Source organism: Leucoraja erinacea, chromosome 2, assembly GCF_028641065.1.
Source record: "Leucoraja erinacea ecotype New England chromosome 2, Leri_hhj_1, whole genome shotgun sequence".
NCBI lineage: Eukaryota > Metazoa > Chordata > Chondrichthyes > Rajiformes > Rajidae > Leucoraja > Leucoraja erinaceus.
The window spans coordinates 115842329-115863549 of record NC_073378.1 but is presented as its reverse complement, the minus strand read 5'-3'; the positions used below and the strand labels follow the sequence as shown (position 1 = coordinate 115863549).

The following is a 21221-nucleotide window of genomic DNA, read 5'->3' as shown; positions in this document are numbered from 1 at the left end:
GGTCTCCTAATTTGAGAAAGGACATTCTTGCTATTGAGGGAGTACAGCGTAGGTTCACAAGGTTAATTCCCGGGATGGCGGGACTGTCATAAGATGAAAGAATGAGGCGACTGAGCTTGTATTCACTGGAATTTAGGATGAGAGGGGATCTCAAGGTTTCATGGTCAGTTTATTGTCACATGTACCAAATAAAGGTACAGTGAAATTTGAGTTACTATACGGCCACGCTAAGTGAAAAGCAACCAGACACATAACCACATAAAAGTTAACATAAACATCCACCACAATGGATTCCACATCCCCACAGTGATGGAAGGCAATAAAGTTCAATCTTCTTCATCTTTATTCTCCCGCGGTCGGGGCAGTCAAAGCCCCCGCAGCCGGGGGTCGAAGTGGGGACGGAGATACGATACGGACGAAAATCGCATCTCCGTCGAGGTAACAGATTGGAAAAAAGTTTCCCAAACCCCCACCCCGCACATAAAATAAACCAAGGAACACTAAAACATACTTTAAACACATACTAAAAATAACAAAAACGAAGAAAGGACAGACACACTGTTGGCGAGGCAGCCACTGCTGGTGAAGCCATCCTGTGTGATAGAAACATATAAAATTATTAAGGGATTGGACACGCTAGATGCAGGAAACATGTTGGGGAAGTCCAGAACCAGGGGCCACAGTTTAATAATAAGGGGAGGCCATTTCGAACTGAGATGAGGAAAAACGTTTTCACACAGAGAGTTGTGAATTTGTTGAATTCTCTGCCTTAGAAGGCAGTTGGGGCCGATTCACTGGATGCATTCAAAATAAAGTTAGATAGAGCTCTTAGGGCTAGAGGAATCTAGGGGTACTGATTGTGGATGATCAGCCATGATCACATTGAATGGCGGTGCTGGCTTGAAGGGCCGAATGGCCTACTCCTGCATCTATTGTCTATGTATCTATGTAATTATTAAAGCCACGAGATTATGATCATGGTGATCATTGTTACTAATGCCAGATTTTGTCGTATTTGTTCAATTAACTTAATTTGCATTTGCAAACTTAGTCAGCCCTCAAGATTGCTAGTTAGTCCACGAATGTAATTATGCCAATTTGTCTATAAAAAAATATAATGGTGTGCAAATGAACTGCAGGGCTGGGCAAAAGTTGCAATGTGCTAATTTAATCTTGTATCAAACTGAAATGTACGTCATGTGGAAAATAAATTCCAATTACCACTCATCGTGTTTTTGTTTAAAATCGACAAACTGATTTACTTATTGCTCTTTTGTTTTTACAGCCTTCCTGGGTATTTTTGTCAGTTCGATGTGGCCAACTCCTTCCGTATCCTTTCACTGCTTTACGAGTTGTCGAGAAGCATTATGCATGGAACATAAGGCATTTAAAAGCTGCAACAAAACACTGACAATGCACAGTGTACAGCCAATGGAATGTTTTTTGTTTGCTTGTTTATGGGGGAAAAGATACCGCTCCTGTCGACTAGTGCCCAGAAATGCATGAACATTTCCAGTGATAGTGCTTCTGTTCACTGTTTGACATGTGTGGATTTAACTGCAGAGCAAATCCTGCAACTTCTGATGTCTGGTCCCTGCAATCCATCAGATGTTGTGCCCAAAGGGTCCTGATGGGTACTGGTGCAAGGCTATATTTTTATCACATGGGGAGCTGGACCTCTAGTCCAATTAGTTTGATTTAACGATACAGTGTGGAAACGTGCCCTTTGGCCCACTGAGCCCACGCCGATTAACAATCACCTGTACACTTGTTGTATGTTATCCCAATCCTGTACATTCAGGGCAGTTTAGTTTAGAGATACAGCACGGAAACAGGTCCTTCGACCCACCGAGTTCTCACTGACCAGTCATCCCCGCACATGAACACTATCCTACACACACTAGGGACAATTTACACTTATACCAAGCCAATTGACCTACAAACCTGTACGTCTTTGGCGTGTGGGAGGAAGCCGAAGATCTCGGAGAAAACCCACGCGGTCACGGGAGAACGTAGGAACTCTGTACAGGCAGCAGCCATAGTCGGGATCGAACCCGGGTCTCTGGTGCTGTAAGGCAGCAACTCTACTGCTTCGCTGCCGTGCCGCCATACAGAAGCCAATTAACCTACAACGCTGTACGTCTTTTGAATGTGGGCGGAAAACCTATGTGATCACGGAGAATGCACAAACTACAGACAACACCTGATCAAATCTGGGTTTCTGGCGCTGTGCGGCAGCAGCTCTACTGCTGCGCCTCTGTGCTTCATGCGATGCTATTTTGTTTAATTGTGTGACTCATTTTTCTTGTTTTCTTAACTTAAAACACTCAGAGTAACTGGCTTCTCACCAGAGGGAGGACAAATATTCTCAGGAATTACAGCTTGTCTTTCACGGGTATGTTACTAGACTTTAGTCTGTACCCATTCCTCAAGAAAGGTTTGCATTTGTTAAAGGACTTTGACAATCTCGGGACATTTCCAAAGCACTTTGCAGCCAATTAGTACTTCATAAGTACAATCAGTTGTAATGATTGACATCCTCATCTGTCACCTTAATATTCACTCTCTTCACTGCTGGTGCACTGTGGCTGCTGTCAACTAAGACTACATTTCAGTTGTACATTCAGGTTATTGTGGAGGCATGTTTCAAAGCTGCTGGCAACTTCCGTGTTGATATCTGTGCCTTTTCAAGTGCCAATAATTTGTTAATTACTAATTTTTTGGTTGAGGAAAGAAGTGAACAAGCAAGGCAAGGTATTGCTCATCCCCAATTATCCTTGAGAAGTTGGTGATGATCCACCTCTGCAGCCATATTTGTAACAAAAAATAGGAGCAGGAGGAGACCATATGGTCGGCTTTCACTATTTAGCACTATTGTGATTGATCATCCACTTCAATACCTCTTCTTGCTGCCCCCCCTATGTTCCTTGATATTTTTGGCATTAAGAAATGTTTCTACCTTGAATATGTCTGTAATGACTTGCTTTGTTTTGCCATTTGTGGTGGAGAATTCCACAGGCCCACTACCCACTGGGTGAGGCTATTTCACCTGATCTTTGGACTATTTCCGACATCCCTTTACCATTCATGATCTCCGTCCCAATCTCTGTCGACATTTTGTCTCCTGCATATACTGGCTGGCTTCCACAACTATCTAGACAACAAATTCTCCTACTTTGTCTGTTGTAATGATGTCATCCCTTTCTTTCAGTTTCTTCCTCGCTGTATCTCGTCTCTAGCTGAGGCTTTAGACACCAGTACAACTGAAATTACCTGTTTGAGGAAGCATAGCTTCCCCTCCACTATGGTCGACCAGGCCCTCGCCCTACATCTACTCTATATCACATACTTAAGCTCTTACACCCCCCTCCCCCCCCCCCCCCCCCCCCCCCCCCCCCCCCCCCACAGAGCAAGGGTAGACTTCCCTTAGTTTACTTTCACCGCACCAGCTTCCTCATCCAGCTCATAATTCTTTGTTAATGTTATCCCACCACGGGTCATATCTTCCCTCTCCGCCTCCGACTGCTTTATGCAGCAACTAATCTCTCAATGACTTCCCATTAAGCTCATCTCTCCTCCCCATCTTCCCTCTGCTGAGACATTTTCCCCAGCAACTGTAGGAGGTCCATGCACCTCCTTCCCCTGCCTCTATCCATGGACCTGAGTTGCGCTTCCAGGTGAGGCAGATGCATCTCCACATTCTCTTCCTTCGTCTAATTGAGTTCTGTGTGCTGTGGTCACCTGAATCTTCTGGTTGCCAGCCATTTTAAGTCCCCTTCCCTTTCCCTCGTCATTCTGTCTGTCCTCCGTCTCCTCCAGTGCTGGAGAGAGGCCAAATGCGAACTCGAGGCTCAGCACCTCTTCTCCTACCTAGGTTGTTGCAACCAATGGCTTGACAAATAATAGTTGAATATATTGTGAATAACTGGGACTAGCACTGATTCCTGCAGCAGTCTACGTGTGTCTGTCTACCACCCAGAGGAAGGCTCATTCATACCTGTTCTTTTGTGGCAAACAATTTTCAACATGTGCCAACATATTATCCCCAGCATTATGTACTTTAATTTTACACCCTAGATTTTATTTTCTGAAAGTCCAAATATATCACATCTATTGGTTCACCTTTATTTACACAGAAAAATAGAAAATAGGTGCAGTAGGCCATTCTGCCCTTTGAGCCAGCACTGCCATTCAATATAATCATGGCTAATCATCCGAAATCAGTAGCCCATTCCTACTTTTTCTCCATATCCCTTGATTCCTAGCCCTAAGAGCTTTATCTAACTCTCTTGAAAACAACTTTATTATAAATATTTGTTGCACCCAGTGGATTTCCCTTTATTTAATCCATGCTCTCCTTGTCCAATTCCATTAATACTTTCCACGTGTTCTGTTACAATAATTTTTATAAAAGCATTTTCCCACAGTCTAATTGCTGTGCATTTTCTGCTTCAACCGATAGCAAAGCCAAACATTTTACATTTTCTAGCATACAGTCTATGAAAAACATACAGTGCTGCCAGGTCAAACCTGAACAAAGGTATAAAAAAGGCCAAAGACATCCACAGGCAAAGGGTGGAAGACCACTTCAACACCGTGGACATCAGAAGCATGTGGCAGGGTGTCAGGGACATCATTGACTACAAGAGCAGCGCTGCCTGCCCCCACAGTGATATCACACTGGCCAACGAGCCAAACACCTTCTTTGCACGCTTCGAAACTGGCAACACCACCAGGAGTGGAATAACCCCGGCCATGGCGGAGGGACAGGTCTTAACATTGAGCACACAGGATGTACTGTGCGGTCTGCGAAGGATCAATCCACGCAAGGCTGCAGGCCCGGACGGAGTCCAAGGAAGGGTACTAAAGGACTGTGCTGTACAGAGGGCTGAGGTATTCACGAGGATCTTTAACCTGTCTATCTCTGGCAATGGTCCCCATTGTGCCGGTGCCGAAAAAGTCTAAAATCACCAACCTGAATGACTACCGTCCGGTTGTCTTAACACCAATATCCATGAAGTGCTTTGAAAGGCTGGTCCTCACACACATCAAATCCAGCACCCCTGCCTCACTGGACACATCAACTTGCATACAGGGCAAATAGATCCACAGAGGATGCCATCTCTCAGGCTCTTCACACTGTCCTGACTCACCTGGAAAGACAGGGCACGTACGTGAGGATGCTTTTCATAGACTACAGCTCTGCCTACAACACGGTCATCCTCACCAAGCTCACCACCAAACTCCACCAGCTAGGCCTCGGCTTGTTGATATGCGACTGGATCCTGAATTTCCTGATGGAGCGACCGCAGGCAGTGAGACTGGGCCCACACCAGTCCTCCACTATCACCCTGAGCACCGGCACACCACAGGGCTGTGTACTGAGTCCCATGCTCTACTCCCTCTTCACACACGACTGTGTTCCTGCATTCGACACCAACACAATTGTCAAATTTGCAGACGACACAACGGTGATCGGGCTAAACACCAACAGTGATGAAACAAACTACAGAGCGGAGGTGCAGAACCTGGCGGATTGGTGCTCACGTAACAACTTGTCCCTAAACACCTCTAAGACCAAGGAGCTGATTATCGACTTCAGAAGGACATGGGGAAATGGGGAATACGCTCCAATCTCTATCAACGTGGAGAGAGTGCTCAGCTTTAGGTTTCTGGGCACACACATTTCAGAGGCAAGGCAAGGCAACTTTATTTATATAGCACATTTCATACACGAGGCAGACTCAAAGTGCTTCACATAAAAACATGTCATACAATAAAATGAAATAATAAAATGAAATAAAATAGAAGAATTAAAAGAAAATAAAAGCAAAATTAAGATGCATTATAAAAAGTGCAAAAGTTAAAAGTGCAATGTAGTTAAGATTTAGCTGAAAGCTAACGTAAACAAAAGTTTTCAGTCTTGTTTTAAAAGTGGTCAAAGTTGAGGCAAGTCTTAAATCTTCAGGAAGTTTATTCCAGCTATTTGTTGCATAGTAACTAAATCCTGCTTTCCCAAGTTTTGTATTTACTCTGGGAATCACTAACAGATTGGTTTCAGAAGATCTTAGCAGTCTAGAAGGCTTATATAGTGGAAGCATGTCAGTGATATACTTTGGTCCTATGGTATACATGGTCCACCAACATTGCTGCGCTGGTCAAAAAGACACAGCAACGACTGTTCTTTCTGAGAACACTGAAAGAGACTGGTCTGCCCCAACTGCTGCTGACAACGTTCTACCATTGCACCACAGAGAGCATACTAACGTTTGGCATCTCTGTGTGGTATCTCAGCTGCACGGAGGCGGAGAGGAGAGCTCTTCAGCGCGTTGTCCACAGAGCACAGAAGATAATTGGGACACAGCTACTGGGATAATTGGGACACAGGAGGGCATCTACTATACACGGTGCCTCAGGAAGGCCGTCAGCATTCACAAAGACTCCTCACACCCCTGCAATAGTTCGAACCTCTACCTTCCGGCAGAACTTACAAGGCCTTCTACGCCCGCACCTCCAGATTTAGGAACAGCTTCATCCCCAGAGCTATAGCTGCTCTGAACCGGCCCTGCTGAGTGCCCCCCACCCCCACACCCCATGAGCTGTCTCCCTCGGGTGGTTACGTTGCACACGACCCGGCACAGGCCTATTTGCACTTTATACTGGTTTACTGTCTTTTTTATAAATCATGTTTCTCTGGGCATCTGTATTTTTAGTTGATTAAGTTGTGACATCGGATGGAAGCTGCATACCAAATCTTGTTGCACCTATGTGCAATGACAATAAAATATATTATTATTACTATTATTATATTAAAGTCAATCATCACATCTGCTTAGTCGACGATTGACACAAATGCCTAAATTGTGTCGATGTACTCTCATCTCCCTGCTTTAGGTATCTGCAGAAGATCGCAACACGTTATGGGCCTTGATTACTTACCACGGAGGAGACTGCCAGCTCAAACTCAACAAGGCTTGCACCCATTTAATCGTATCAGAACCTCAGGGGGTAAGTGTTATTTTTGCAGCTTACCGATTCAAGGCAATGTTACTGGAATTCAAACAAGTTTCATATTGCACCTTTGTGACTCGATCAAGCTTTTCTTTGCTAAAGAATAGGGGCCACTGCCCATTGGGAATACAATTTGTTTGGTGTTTCCCGTCACTGGTGGAAGGCTCCTTTTAGAAGGCTAGTTTAACTTTGAATGAATATTGTAATTTATTTTGTAACCAGACATATTGACGTGCTCTCTTACCTCCAGTTGCCTAGCTTGTCAACTGATAAAGAAATGGGTGCCATGTGGCCGTGTGAAGCTTTCACTAGACTGGGTGTTCATAGCTATTCGAGATGTGACCGTAGAAATACTTGAGAAGCAGTGAGATCTTTACATTCATGGAACACTTTCCCCTGCCAACTCCTCGCCCAAGATAAATAAAATTGCTATGTAACCGTGGTATTTGGGCAATAAGCTATGCTGTTTAATATTGAAATTATCTATCCAAAATAAAATAAAGTCTTTTGTCATTTTGGTTGCAGCATTTCTCGGTATTTTATAACTGGAAGTGTTTGAAAGATTTGCAACTTAAATGCACCTAACCTCTAGTGTGTGTCATTCCTCTGAATTAATGTTGAATTTATTCTTATGAAGCAGAATTATTTTAACATGCTTTTACTACACAGTGACAAGATGTTCGATCTATTTGATACACACGGCCGTTTATAGCTTTTGTCAGTTCCCACTTCTGTCTATTACTTCCTCCTACTCCAATAGGCTGCCATGTTTCCGAAGTTTATTACATTCAAGTTATTATTGAATCTCTCCCACCGCCCTTTTCCATCATCTGCAAGAGCGTTAATTAAAAGATGATACTTTATTGTCACCAATGAGATTAATTGTTTCTGCATACACAACACGCAAAAGAGTCGCAACAAAGGTGCCGACAAAGTTACAAAAGGTACTCATCCCTTCTTCGTCCCTCATGCCGGGTCCCCCCCTTGGTTCCCGGCAGCTTCCCCACACAGGGTCCCCCTCAGTCTTGGTGGCTCCCCCACACCGGGTTCCCCTTTGTACTTGGTGAAGCAGCCCGTGCATCTCAGACGGACCTCGCGACTCCGTCCTCGGCCTGAACTCGAGTATCCTGGCCCGCTGCTCGCCAGGTGTGTCAGAAATCACTGACTACAGCTCTCAGTCTTGGCTGCAGCTTGACGAAAGTTAGGGTTGATGCTCCATATTAGTTTCCGATTATTGCCATAGAGGGAGTGCAGAGACGGTTCACCAGACTGATTCCTGGGATGTCAGGACTGTCTTATGAAGAAAGACTGGATAGACTTGGTTTATACTCTCTAGAATTTAGAAGATTGAGAGGGGATCTTATAGAAACTTACAAAATTCTTAAGGGGTTGGACAGGCTAGATGCAGGAAGATTGTTCCCGATGTTAGGGAAGTCCAGGACAAGGGGGTCACAGCTTAAGGGTAAGGGGGAAATCCTTTAAAACCGAGATGAGAAGAACTTTTTTCACACAGAGAGTGGTGAATCTCTGGAACTCTCTGCCACAGAGGGTAGTTGAGGCCAGTTAATTGGCTATATTTAAGAGGGAGTTAGATGTGGCCCTTGTGGCTAAAGGGATCAGGGGGTATGGAGAGAAGGCAGGTACGGGATACTGAGTTGGATGATCAGCCATGATCATATTGAATGGTGGTGCAGGCTCGAAGGGCCGAATGGCCTACTCCTGCACCTAATTTCTATGTTTCTATGTCTATGTTTCTATGTTTCATTCTATCTTAGATCCCATGCGAACATACTGTGTTAATATATTATTTTTTTCTTGGGCTGTTTTCCTAATGTATCTGCTTGCTTCAAATTTCTCTGCCAGTGGAAATAGTTTTTTCTTACTCCCATCAAAATGTTCCTAAGTTTGAAATAATTAATGTTTTGATGTTTGGTTCTGAATGTGTCTGGAGAAAACCAGTAATCCTAAAGAAACGATTTTTCTTGAATAACTTCAATATTTATTTTGGTGGAGCAATAGGAAAGGGAGTTTCTAGTTAAGAGAGAAATCACCTTTATCCATCTTTGCCCATCATAGAGAATTTTTGATTTCCAGATCTTTTAATGACTCATTCTTCAGATGCATCAAGCTTGCCTTTCAAACTGACTTCAATGGCTTGTGTGTGCCAGACCATAAAATCTTTTCGACTTACAGCCAGTTGTTAAAAACAAATGTGCATGAGGCAGACTGTGTTGTGGTCATAAACATCTATTTAATGGCTTGTTGTCACAGAAGGTGGTGTCTGAATTGACTGGGTAACAATAGTAACATCTGGGTTTTGCTGCTTGTGACCTGTCCATTGATAGAGATCCTGCCTTATCACTTCCATTTTACAGCATTTTATTGGCCAAACGGCAGTTCCTTCACTCCGACAGGAAGCATCTTAAGGCTATATGGTGCTTTCATTAATTCTGGAGTGGCCGTGACTAACATAAAAACCCAATAGTAAAGCTTCAATCAGTCATTTAGATCTAATCCCACATCCTAATTAGATGGAGCTACAGGATGTATGATCCCATATTTAGGTCTTCAGATGCAGTTGTATCGATATAAATGATCCGAGGGTATTACTTGCATCACTTCTAGTCGAACAACAGCTTGATGCTTTTTTTAAAATCCCAGTCTGTTTCTCTGTCCTCCATGGTTTTCTCTTTTCTGATCTGCATTCCTCCTTCCTGCCCTACCACTCTCTGTCTGCATGTTTTCCCCTAATTCTGGACACGGTATTTGCTATTAACAAGACCTAGAGTCGGTGCTTTGACATTCTTTCTCTAAACCCCTTTGCTTACAGCCTACCTCTATGGATAAGATTTTGGTCATCTGTTTTCATATCACCTTCTCTTCTTTCCAATTGAATTCTGATTTGTACTGTTCCAGTTGCCTCAGATATTTCACTCTGATGAAAGGCTGAATAAATGGAAATTATTGAATGTAGAATATATTGGTGTCTGCAATACTCATCATTTCACTCCACCTTGATCATTTCGAAAACCCTGGGGACTGCAGGTGCCACATTTTAGCTGAACAAATTGTGGAATAGATATTGCAGTTTTTTACCATAAAGTTACTGGAGCAATGGTGACAATCTAATTCTAAGCAATGAATCCTGTAACTGATGCATATTAACTATAGGAATGTAGTGCTGCTAAATTGGGTGGAGTTTTCAAAAACAAATTTCGCTAGCGGTTTTAACTTTGTGCTTCTTTAGTACATATTTACAGTTGGAAAAAAAGAAAAATTCAACAGTTTGAGGAGGAATAGACAAACCATCAGAATCAAAAAAATGTTTATTTTGTGAAACTTCCAGGTTGCTGAAAGTCAAAGCGATGCAGGCCCTCGGCAATGTAGTAGAGCAGGGATCTTAATTATTTTTCAACCAAAGACCATCTAGGCCAAAAGTCTTCAATGTGAGTGCCACTGTTTTGTACAACAGATCCACTTAGATGTACTTATTCATACACGTTGCTCCCATGAAAAGTTTGTACATCCATCCCTAGCCCCTTACTCTGGCCATGATCCTCCTCCCAGCTCCAGGGAGCTAGACTTGTGAGCCACCATTCGATTTTAGGTCTTGTATGAAAAATACTGCATTTGGATTTCTGTGAGAATTTGGCACTGGAGTCTCGTGAACGGGGCTTCAAGCTGTGGATGGCACCAGGGTCCAAGTTAGATTCCTTGTCGTAATGTAGACTTGGAGATTGAGTGTGGCTACGAGGAAGCTCAGTCAGTTTGTGGAATCAAAATTATCTGGATTTATTTTAGCAAAAGTTCAGTCTCTCTGTGTGAACTACATACGTATTACATGCTGTTCAAGCTGTGCTCTTCCAAATTTTTACAATTACTTTTATTATACTTGTAAGGATTGTGAGTGAAATAAGCAAATTCCTGATCATTGAAAGATAACACAAAATAAATAAGATTGGAGGAGTCTTGTGGGGAATATACAATGGCATCGTTCCATGTAAATGTTTATTGTATGACAGGAGCTTTGGTGTGTATTTTTCACCTTTTAATATTCTACTACATAATGGCATTCAGCAAAAGAAATGTCTTGATATTCTATATGCAAAATATTAACTTGTCTTGCAGATGTTGGCAGATTTTGACCATGCGTTTGATAAGTTGTAATGTCTCCCTTTGTGTGATTATTTCGCATCTTATAGTTTACTGATTTCTAATTATAGCTTAGCTTAATAGCTCACTGATTTCCATTTTAATTTTCATTTTGCAGGCATGATCGCCTCTCAATTTCCCCTGGAATTTTTTCATGAAGATGACTTTTATATCTTCCTCCTCAGAGTTCAATGATTTTATTTACAAGAAAGAAAATGAAGCCCCGAATCCTCGAGTTTTATTAGTTTAATAATTGATTTTTATCTTTCTCTTCTTCTCTGACAGGAAAAATATAATTCCGCTTTGGAGCTGAGCAGCATCAAAATTGTAACGCCAGACTGGGTGGAGGACTGTGTTGCTGCAAAATCTCAAAAGGATGAGTCCACGTATCACCCACGGCTTATTGTTCAAGAAGAAGAGGAGGAGGAGGAGGATGAGGAAGAGGAGGTGGAAGAGCAAGCTAGAGATGAGGCTGAGCTGGAGGACAGTGCAGATGACAAATGCTCAGCCAAGAGCAGTCCAATGTCATCGGGGCGGGGCTCACCATTGAGCATGTCGGGCTTCTCGCCGAAGAGGGGCAGCAAACCCGGGAAAACAACGGGTGAAATTATGTTTGATGACTCCTCGGACTCTTCCCCTGAGAAGCAGGAGAGGAATTTGAACTGGACACCAGCTGAGATCCCGCCCTCTGCTGCTGCCAAACGCCGACTTGTTCATGGGAAGGACTCTGCTCTGATCAACCTGTGTGCCAATGTTCCACCGGTCCCCGGCACTGTCTCTGTCCCTGAGGCCAGAAACAGCTTGATTAACCCTGGGCAAGGGCCACCGGGTCCTGAGAGGCCAGAAATGGTTGCTGCCTGGAGTCCTGCAGTCAGGACACTGAGGAACATTACTAACAATGCTGATATTCAGCAGATCTCCAGACCATCAAACATGGCACAAGTAAGTTAGCCCTTGCATTCTCTTTAATTAAGACAAAACAATTTAATCTCGAGCATCTTTTTGATGTAAAGCTGTGAAAAAGGGTGGTGGTGTAATCAAAGAATTACAGTACAAAGGTGTGCCATGGATCCCCATTTGATACGCCCATTTCTCAATCAATCCAGTTTGATTCAAAATCATAAATTATAGCAAAAAAAATAGTTGAGAGGACAACTTTCTCAACAGTTGCTGAGATTTTTTTGGTATTCTTTCTTTATTATTTAAATGAATGCTGTCTCTGAGTAGCAGCTTGTGGTAATATATATGTGTGTGTGTGTATGTATGTATATGTTTGTATATATGGGTGAAGAGAGCAAGTATACTGTAGCTAAGATTTGTTGCTGATTACAAACATAAGTAGATAGCAAGTTGTGACGACAAACAGCCTGGATCGGAATATAAATAGACACCAAATTGATAGATGGACTGCAATGCGTGAAAATATTGGCTTATCTACTTTAGAAGGAAGGAAAAGAAAATCTGTGGTGAGAGAAATAGTCTTTGCTTGGACTGAAACATTACCTCTGCTTCTTGCTTCTCAGATCGTGTGTGACTTGCTAACTTCATCTCTCCAATTTCCTGTTGGGGAGAACGTACAAACTCCTTACAGACAGCACTCGTAGTCAGGATTGAACCCGGATCTCTGGCGCTGTAAGGCAGTAGCTCTACCGCTACGCCACCTAGCCGCCCTAAGGCTGTGAAAAAGGGTGGTGATGTAATCAAAGAATGATTACACTTTCCTAGTGTAAAGCTGGCAACCAAATGTGACTTGCACCCGGCTGTTTTCTCCTGTGCAATGTTGATGGGCTCAGTATTGAGCCCTGTGACCGACAGGCCACTTTAGACGTACACTGGCCAAATATGCAAGGAAATCCAAGACTTGCAGAGCCAGAAACAGCTGACAGTAACCTACATTGCCTCTGGCTATCAGTTAGCTTGATCTGGGCTCTGATATTTGAAAATTATAAATGATAACAATGAAAATTTGGATAGTCATTAAAACACAGCCAGGCAATGTTTTTAATGACAATCTAATGGTTTCACATTCACCATTAACATTTTCACTTTTTAAATTCTTAATTGATTTAATTACTTAAACTTAAATTCCATCCCTGCTGTGTCGTGATTTGATTTTGCATTTCTAGATCAATATCTCAGACTAGTATTGAACTCCAGGCTTAACCCTTGCCCTTTCTAGTGGACTAGGGTCATAGCCTCAGAATTAAAGGACGTTCCTTTGGGAAGTAGATGAGGAATTTCTTTAGTCAGAGGGTGGTGAATCTGGAATTCTTTGCCACAGAAGGCGGTGAAGACAGAGTCAATGGATATTTTTAAGGCAGAGATAGATAAATCCTTGATTAGTACAGGTGTTATTGATTATGGGGAGAAGACAGGACATTGGGGTTAGGAGGGAGAGATAAATCAGCCATGATTGAATCGTAGAGCAGACTTGATGGGCCGAAAAGCCTAATTCTGCTCCTATCCCTTATGACTTTCCTGTCTTATTTTCCCATTTCATTTTGATTCCATGAGTGTACAAATAGGTACCAATTTGTCTTGAGTATGTTTGCACATCAATTGTCTCCCAGAGCAGAGAATTCCAAGCATTTATTGCACCCCAGAGCTGCGGTGATTTCTTTGTGTCTCAATCTAAAAGGACCCTTCGTCCTCCCTCACATTCCAGTCACTCTGGCCCAGATTGAGCTGTGGTGCAGCCAGGAACAGCTTAGTTTTGTTTTTGACATTTGTACTGAGATATAGTGAAAAGCTTTTTGTTGCGTGTTATCCAGTCAGTGAAATTACTATACGTGATTACAGTCAAGCCATCCACAGTGTACAGATAAAGGGTTGCATTTAGTGCAAGGTAAAGTCTAATTAAGGACTAGTCTGAATTAAGATAGTAAAGATTTGCTTTCAATTTGTCTGCTATTTTGAGTCATTTTATTCTATTGGGGAAATGGGGGAGGTAAGATGCTATGTACCTGACCTCCTTCGCTGCCACCATATTTAGTGCTGGTTCTGGATCGTACTGAGCTGTGGAGCCTTAAATAACCCCCCCCCCAACATTAAATGGCGGTTGAGTTAATTTAATCAAAGTTAAAGATTTTTTCAAATTAAATCCATTGATACAAATTTCCGATTATCAGACTTTTAAGAACAGCCAGTGCACAATTGCTTGTCAATCGTAACATGTTCTGCCTTGCAAAAAGGATGAAGAGTAGAGACTTCTCGAGCCCTGGAATCATACAGTATAGAAACAGACCTCTTGACCCAACTTCTCCACATCGATCAAGATGGCAGGGCCTAAATGCAAGTGCCAGGATGGATTGAGTATAAAATGCTCTGTGGGCTTTTTTCGACTCTAATTCTAGGAATGTTACAAAATATTGAGATTTTTTAAATCAAGCCTGTAATTTATCCCATCAGATAAAGCAAAAAAATAATTTTAATTTGATACCTAATTCACTTTCATATCTTCAGTATTTAAAAAGTTCACTATACATGTACAGTGAAACTGAAAGCTGCTCGTACTCAGTGCATACATACAATTTAGCACAACAAACAAGAAACAGAAAAAAAAAACAGAAGGGGGAGATGGGGGGGGGGGGGGGGACAGATATATATTCATATCATATATACAGATGGAAGTCCGTGTTTTGTCAGTTGCATGTGGAATTTCATTTTGGTAGATATACATCTGAAACTATTCCTGAGTCTGTTTTTCCCATTTGATGCAAAGCGCCTTCCAGAGGGCAGCAGGTCGAACAGTCCAAACGCAGGATGGGAGCTGTCTTTGATGATCTTCTTTGCCCTGCTAAAGCGGGAGGTGTAGATGTCCATCAGGGAGGGGAAATGATCCTCTGCGCTGTCCTGGTTACCCTCTGAAGCCTCATGGTCATTTTCACACTTTGAAATTGGCATCTTTTCCATTAATGGAAAAGCAATAGGGACCAAAATGCTAATTTCCAAGCATGAAAATGACATCACTTTTTTAATACTGAAGATATGAAAGTGAATTAATGGAAAAACAATAGGGAACAAGATGTTAAATTCCAAGTATGAAAATGACCATAACTTTTTTTAATACTGAAGATATGAAAATGAATTAGGTATCAAATTAAAGTTCCATTAACACAAAAGCTGTGATTGAGGAGAGTCAACTGGCATAACTTTCTTAAAAAATAAGAGATCTGAATGACATTTTCAGTTATTATAAATTGAAGCATTCTGAAACAAATATGATGCATCTTACTTGGATGACCTGAAATTAAAACATATAATTCGTTAGTTACCTAATTGTGGATAATTACAAAATTGACCATTGTGACGGAATAGTAATAATACCCAGACTGCCTTGAAAATTCAAAAATGTGATGTTCTCAAGATCAGAACTTTAATATTATTGTAACGTTAAAACAAATAGTAAATACCCAACAAAAAATTAATATTTATCAGTTTCATCAAATCTATTAAATTCATCTAAATTCAATTACTAGATCTAAACATCTATCCCATTCTTAAGAAAAGGCTAAAAATATTTGTTTTAATAGCCAAAGTATCCAAATAACAAACAGATCCCCTTTAGACTGAAGAATGGTCCTGACCCAAAACCTCATCTTCCATGTTCAGCAAATACCCTAGCACTTTTTTGTCCTTTGGTGTAAACCAGCATTTGCAGTTTCTTATTTCTTCATAAACTCAACTGAACCAGCTTTTGTAAATACAGTACAAGGGCCCACTACTGTGTTGTGCGACTCTGACTATAACAGCACTGTCTAAATCAAGGAGAGAGAAACACCAAAGCAGGGTTTTTGGCCCATCAAGCCTGCGCAAATTCACTTATTTTTACACAAATCCTATCCCAATTAATTTTATTTCTTTCGCATTCCATTCAATTCCTCCCACATTTCACCACTTGGAGCAATTTACAGAGGCCAATTAACCATTCCAACCAAAATGTTTTTGAGAAGTGGGAGGAAGCCAGAACACCTGGAGGGCACCCACACATTCAGGAAGAATGTGCAATCTGCACATGGATACTCAGTTATGGGACATTGCAAAGGTGGCAGTACAAAACCACAATGCCAATTAGGATCTATCACTGAATACTAAGCTTGTAAGCAACAGGCAAACTTGAAAGAAATTAATAAATAAAAACAAAACCTCCCAGATTTGAAATTAAATTTGAATTTTTTGATCCTTGTGCTTCTATGATTCATCAAATAGTTTGTATGGCAATTAATGTAGCATTTCTTTTGGTGCTGGTGACAGCTCTGTTAAAACCCCACTCAAATCTATTAGTTTTGACAAGTTTTTTTTCTGTCTTTGAACTATTTACCTTTTTGAAAATTTATTCTTAATTGCTGGGTCCACGAGTGTCAGACCAGACTTTCCCAAATATTGCTGCCAATTCACTTGTGTCTGTCCTTATTAGCAAGTCGTCTGATTAATACAAATGACAAATTCTACATCAGCGAACTTCGGGATTAAATTTGGGAGGGCATATTTAACATTCAACTGGGCATCTTCTTGCATACAGCGTGCACAGTCTAAAGTTGTAGGTCAAGGGTAGACATCCAGGCCAGGACAGCATCAGTTACTGGGTGGATGGCAGTCATTCACGATGTGTGGGATGGTCTGGTCTGGATGTCTGCAGTTGCAAGCATCTGTCTGTCATCCCCCACTTATGCAGGTGATGGGCTGTTCCTGCACGGAGGGTGCGGATTCTGTTCATTCAGGCAACAGCTCTATCCAGCTGTGCTACTGTGCTGTCCCTGTTGAATTTGATCATTCAACTGGGCAATTGCAACAGGGACAGACAGCACATCAGCGCAGCTGGATAGAGCTGTTGCCTTACAACAGTTGCCTTACCCGGGTTTGATCCAGATCGTGATGGCTGTCTGCGTGAACTTTGCATGTTATCCCCGTGATCACGTGGGTTTCATCTGGCTGCTCCGGTTTCCTCCCACATCCCAAAGACGTAGGGATTTGGCCCCTGTGAAATTTCCCCTAATGTGTAGGGAGTGGATGAGAAAGGGGGACGTGTGTGAGTGGGAGATTGATGGATGGAGTGGGCGATTGATGGCATGTGCCAAAGGGCCTGTTTCCATTGTTGTATCTATTAACCAAACTAAAGATCCAGAGTAATGAAATGAAAGCAACAATTGTTGATTGGACCTAGCACTCACTGTTTTAACTTAGTTTTGCCTTAGTTTAATGCTGTTTAACACCTGTTTGAGATGTTAAGTATTATAACGTCAAAAATAATTTTTATGCCTTTGACATTTAACTGTTTAAAAAGAACAAACACCTTTTACAGCTGTCATAGGTAGTCGGGTCATCTTTAGGTAATTTGGTGTACTGCCTAGTGGTACAGCACAATTTGATGCTGCTTTGACCATGCCTCTGCATTCTGGAATGCTTCTGGCTAGTCACCTTAGGCCTAGGCATTTGGTCCTCAACTGATTGTAACATAATTCGTACATGGTAAAAGCCTACAGGCCCAGAGCAGCACTAAATCCATCCTGCAAATACTCTTTTTTTTGTATGCTAGTTTAGTTCTGAGATACAGCATGGAAACAGCCCCATCAGCCCACCGAGTCCACGCCCACCAGCGATCCCCGAACTGACACCATCCTACACACACTAGGAACAATTTACAATTATACAAAGCCAATTAACCTACAAACCTGTATGTCTTTGGAGTGCGGGAGGAAAGCGGAGATCCCGGAGAAAACCCAGGCAGGTCATTGGAGAATGTACAAACTGTACAGACAGCACCCACCTTCAATCGTAGTCTGGATCGAACCCGGGTCTCTGGCGTTGTGAGATAGCAACTCTGCTGCTGAACTACGGTGCCACCCATGTTGGGAGTTCGTAAGCTGGGATAGACCTGTAATTACAGACAGGCTTGGAGATTACACATTCTCCCTGTGAGCTCTAGGTAGGTATGTTGCAAAGCCTACCTGAAGCGTCGCTGAAAATCTGTCCCAGCCCGTGTGCGCGATTTTGGCGCTGTTTAGAGGGGGCGGGTTTAAAACGCGATTTTCACTAGGCTGTTCCAATCGAAGATGTTCAGCCTAGTAAATCATTAACGAAAAATCGCTGAACGACCCCGTCGCAAAAGGTATTATTAGTTTTTATGGCCTTGTATAATAGTTATAATAGTTTAAAAATCACTCTCTAAACCCGCGACCTCACGCAACCACAGGGCCGCATGGAGCTGTATACAGAAGGTATGTTGCTTATTTTTACATTAAAAAGGGCTTCTTAAGAACCCTTTATACAAAGTTTACTATTGCGAGTAGCTAATTTTGGGCTCTTTATATCCCGCAGTATTTTTCTGGGCATTTGAGGGCACAAATCCACCGCAATGTGAACGTTCTAAACCAGCGCGTTCACAGGATCCCACTAGAAAGCTGATTTAAATGGACTTTAATTTACAGCAATTGAACACTAAATTCCTTCCATTTGGCCTATAAATTAATGTAAATGAGATTTCAAAATCATGTTTTATTGTGAATTATTTGTGAATATTATTTGGACACTTGGGCTATTTAAAAATGTTAATCATTTATTAAGAAATGGATAGATGTTTAGATCTAGTAATTGAAGTTTGAAATTAGCTACACTTGGGTAACTAACTAATTATATGTTTTAATTTCAGGTCATCCAAGTAAGATTATTTTATATTTGTTTCAGAATGGTTCAATCTACGATAACTGAAAATTTCATTGTTTTTCTTAATTTTTAAGAAGGTTATGGCCTTTTGACAGCACACGATCACAGCTTTTTTGTTATGTCCATAGAAAATCAATAGGGAACAAGATGCTAATTTCCGAGTATGACAATGTCCATAACTTTTTAAATACTTGAGATATGAAAGTGAATTAAGTGTCAAATTAAACTTCTTTTTATGCTTTATCTGATGGGATAAATTCCAGACTTGATTTTTTAAATCTCAACATTTTGTAACATTGCCACTCTAGGTGTCCCGATTCCCTCCTACATACCAAAGACGTATGGGCGGGTAGATAAAATGGCGTCTGTAAATTGTCTCTAATGCGTTGGGAGTAGGTAAGAAATGGGATAACAGAACTTGTGAGAATGGGGGTCAATAGATGGCATGGACTCGCTGGATGGAAGGATCTGTTTCCATGCTGAATTCTAAATTAAAGTTATGGGTTGGGTCCACTTCAGGTAATCAATTGTCCAACCCTTGTTGGCACTCGGCATGGCAATGACACGTGCCATGCTACACTCATTGAAATGAAGCATCAAAAAGGATGTTAAAAATCTCATGATGGTACTTTTTGCTTTCCTGACCAATGCCACTAAATCATGTCCAAATATTCTATTTGTTCAAGAATGCAAATTGGTCACTGTGTGCTCCACTCCACCAGGCACTGCAAAGTCAAGATGCACATTACACACGTGCGTATTCTTCTGAAAGCAGGTTACAGGATTCAGCAGTCGAGCAGGAGAGGGAGTGAGTTGTTGGGAACAGTTTATTGTTTTAGGAATAAAGAAGGTGCAGATGGCTTTGTGTATTCATAGGGCACTTTACCCAGTCTTCCAGAACTACTGAAATTACCAAGAACAACGGTGAAGCACAGCAAGTATAGAGGCAAATATTTGCTTTAATCAACTTTGCAAAGAACTTTAATTGAAGCTAGGATCCACTGGAGAATTGCATCATATTAAATGCATATGATTGAAGTTATATTAATTATTAATATTCATTATTAATACTAAAAATGATCAGAATTCACCAGCTGTGCGGTGGTGGAAGCAATTAATGACTGCCTTTAAAAGGGAACTGGGTGACACTTAAGAGAATAATTTGAAGTGCTTTGGGAGGGAGAAGTGGGATTGTTCGCATTTGCTTTGCTGAGTGCTGTCATAAACCTGGTGGGTTCCTCTAACATAACACTCATGTGATTCTATATTCTGTTCGTCAGGCTTCAGAGTGCAAATGTCCAAGAGAGGGTGCAGAAAATATTTATGAGTATAGCTCCAGAGATAAGGGATTTCAGGTGCAGGGTTAGAGTGGAGAGTCTGGGCTTGTTCATCTAAGAGCAGAGGGCACTGAGGACAAATCAAACGAAGGTGTGCAAAATCATATCGGGTTTAGGAAGGATTGATAATGGGATACTGCTCTTGCTCACGGACAGTGCAACAGGGGACCAAATTGAAAGTGAAGAGCTATGTGTGCAAAAGTGAATGTGAGTAGTTATTTTAGACTCGCTGTCTATAAGGCTGATGTAAATTAATTCAACCAGGGCCTTCAAAGGGAAATTGGGTATGCACATGAGGGGAAACAATGTGCAACATTCTAGGGAATAAGCAGGGGAAGTGAATGCCCGATATGAATGGTCAGCATTTATGCTGCCGATTGTTAATCACTGCAGGAAAATGCCAGTACTCTACACCATTGATTTATTGGACTGTGATTCTGTCCATGAGCAGCAGTTTCTGGTGGTATATTAATATATACCTCTCCTTGCTGACAGTACTTTTTAGTTTTTCATCTGGCTATTGGTAGATTCGGTAACTAGTATGCTGATATAATAAAAACAGAAAATGTTGGAAACATGGAGAAAGTCAGGCAGCAGCTTTTGAAAGAGATGGTTAATGTTCAAAGCTAATGAAATGGTAAAATGATGCAGCGCGTAAGTACCAGAGCTGGTCCTCTGAAAGGCCATCAATTAATCATGCTCCCTGTAATCCCCTCCACCCATATTATTTGAATTGCCTTTTAGAATCGTTATTGAATGCGATGCCACATTCATTGTAAAATAAATTATCTTCCTGTTCTTGTGCCATTTCATTTTATCGAAGCCAATTAAGTCTGACCCCTTGTTAGGAGCCTTTTTGCATCATGAATAGTTTTAATTTAGATTTTAGAGATACAGCGGGGAAGCGGACCCTTTGGCCCACTGAGTCCGCATTGACCAGCGATCATCGCGTACATTAATACTACCCAACACACTAAGGACAATTTTGAATGTTATCGAAGCCAATTAACTTACAAACCTGTACGTCTTCGGAGTGTGGGAAAAAAACTGGAGTACCCA

At 41.7% G+C, this 21221-nt stretch overlaps 1 protein-coding gene across 1 annotated transcript in view; it reads left to right on the top strand.

The window, feature by feature from the left end:
* The window catches only part of paxip1 (PAX interacting (with transcription-activation domain) protein 1), a 113694-nt gene that overhangs the window by 23164 nt on the left and 69309 nt on the right, over positions 1 to 21221 (top strand). Inside the window, 4 exon segments of the mRNA XM_055664246.1 lie at positions 1286 to 1329; positions 2332 to 2395; positions 6895 to 7008; positions 11449 to 12105. Of these exon segments, the coding sequence (XP_055520221.1) occupies positions 1286 to 1329; positions 2332 to 2395; positions 6895 to 7008; positions 11449 to 12105 (879 nt within the window).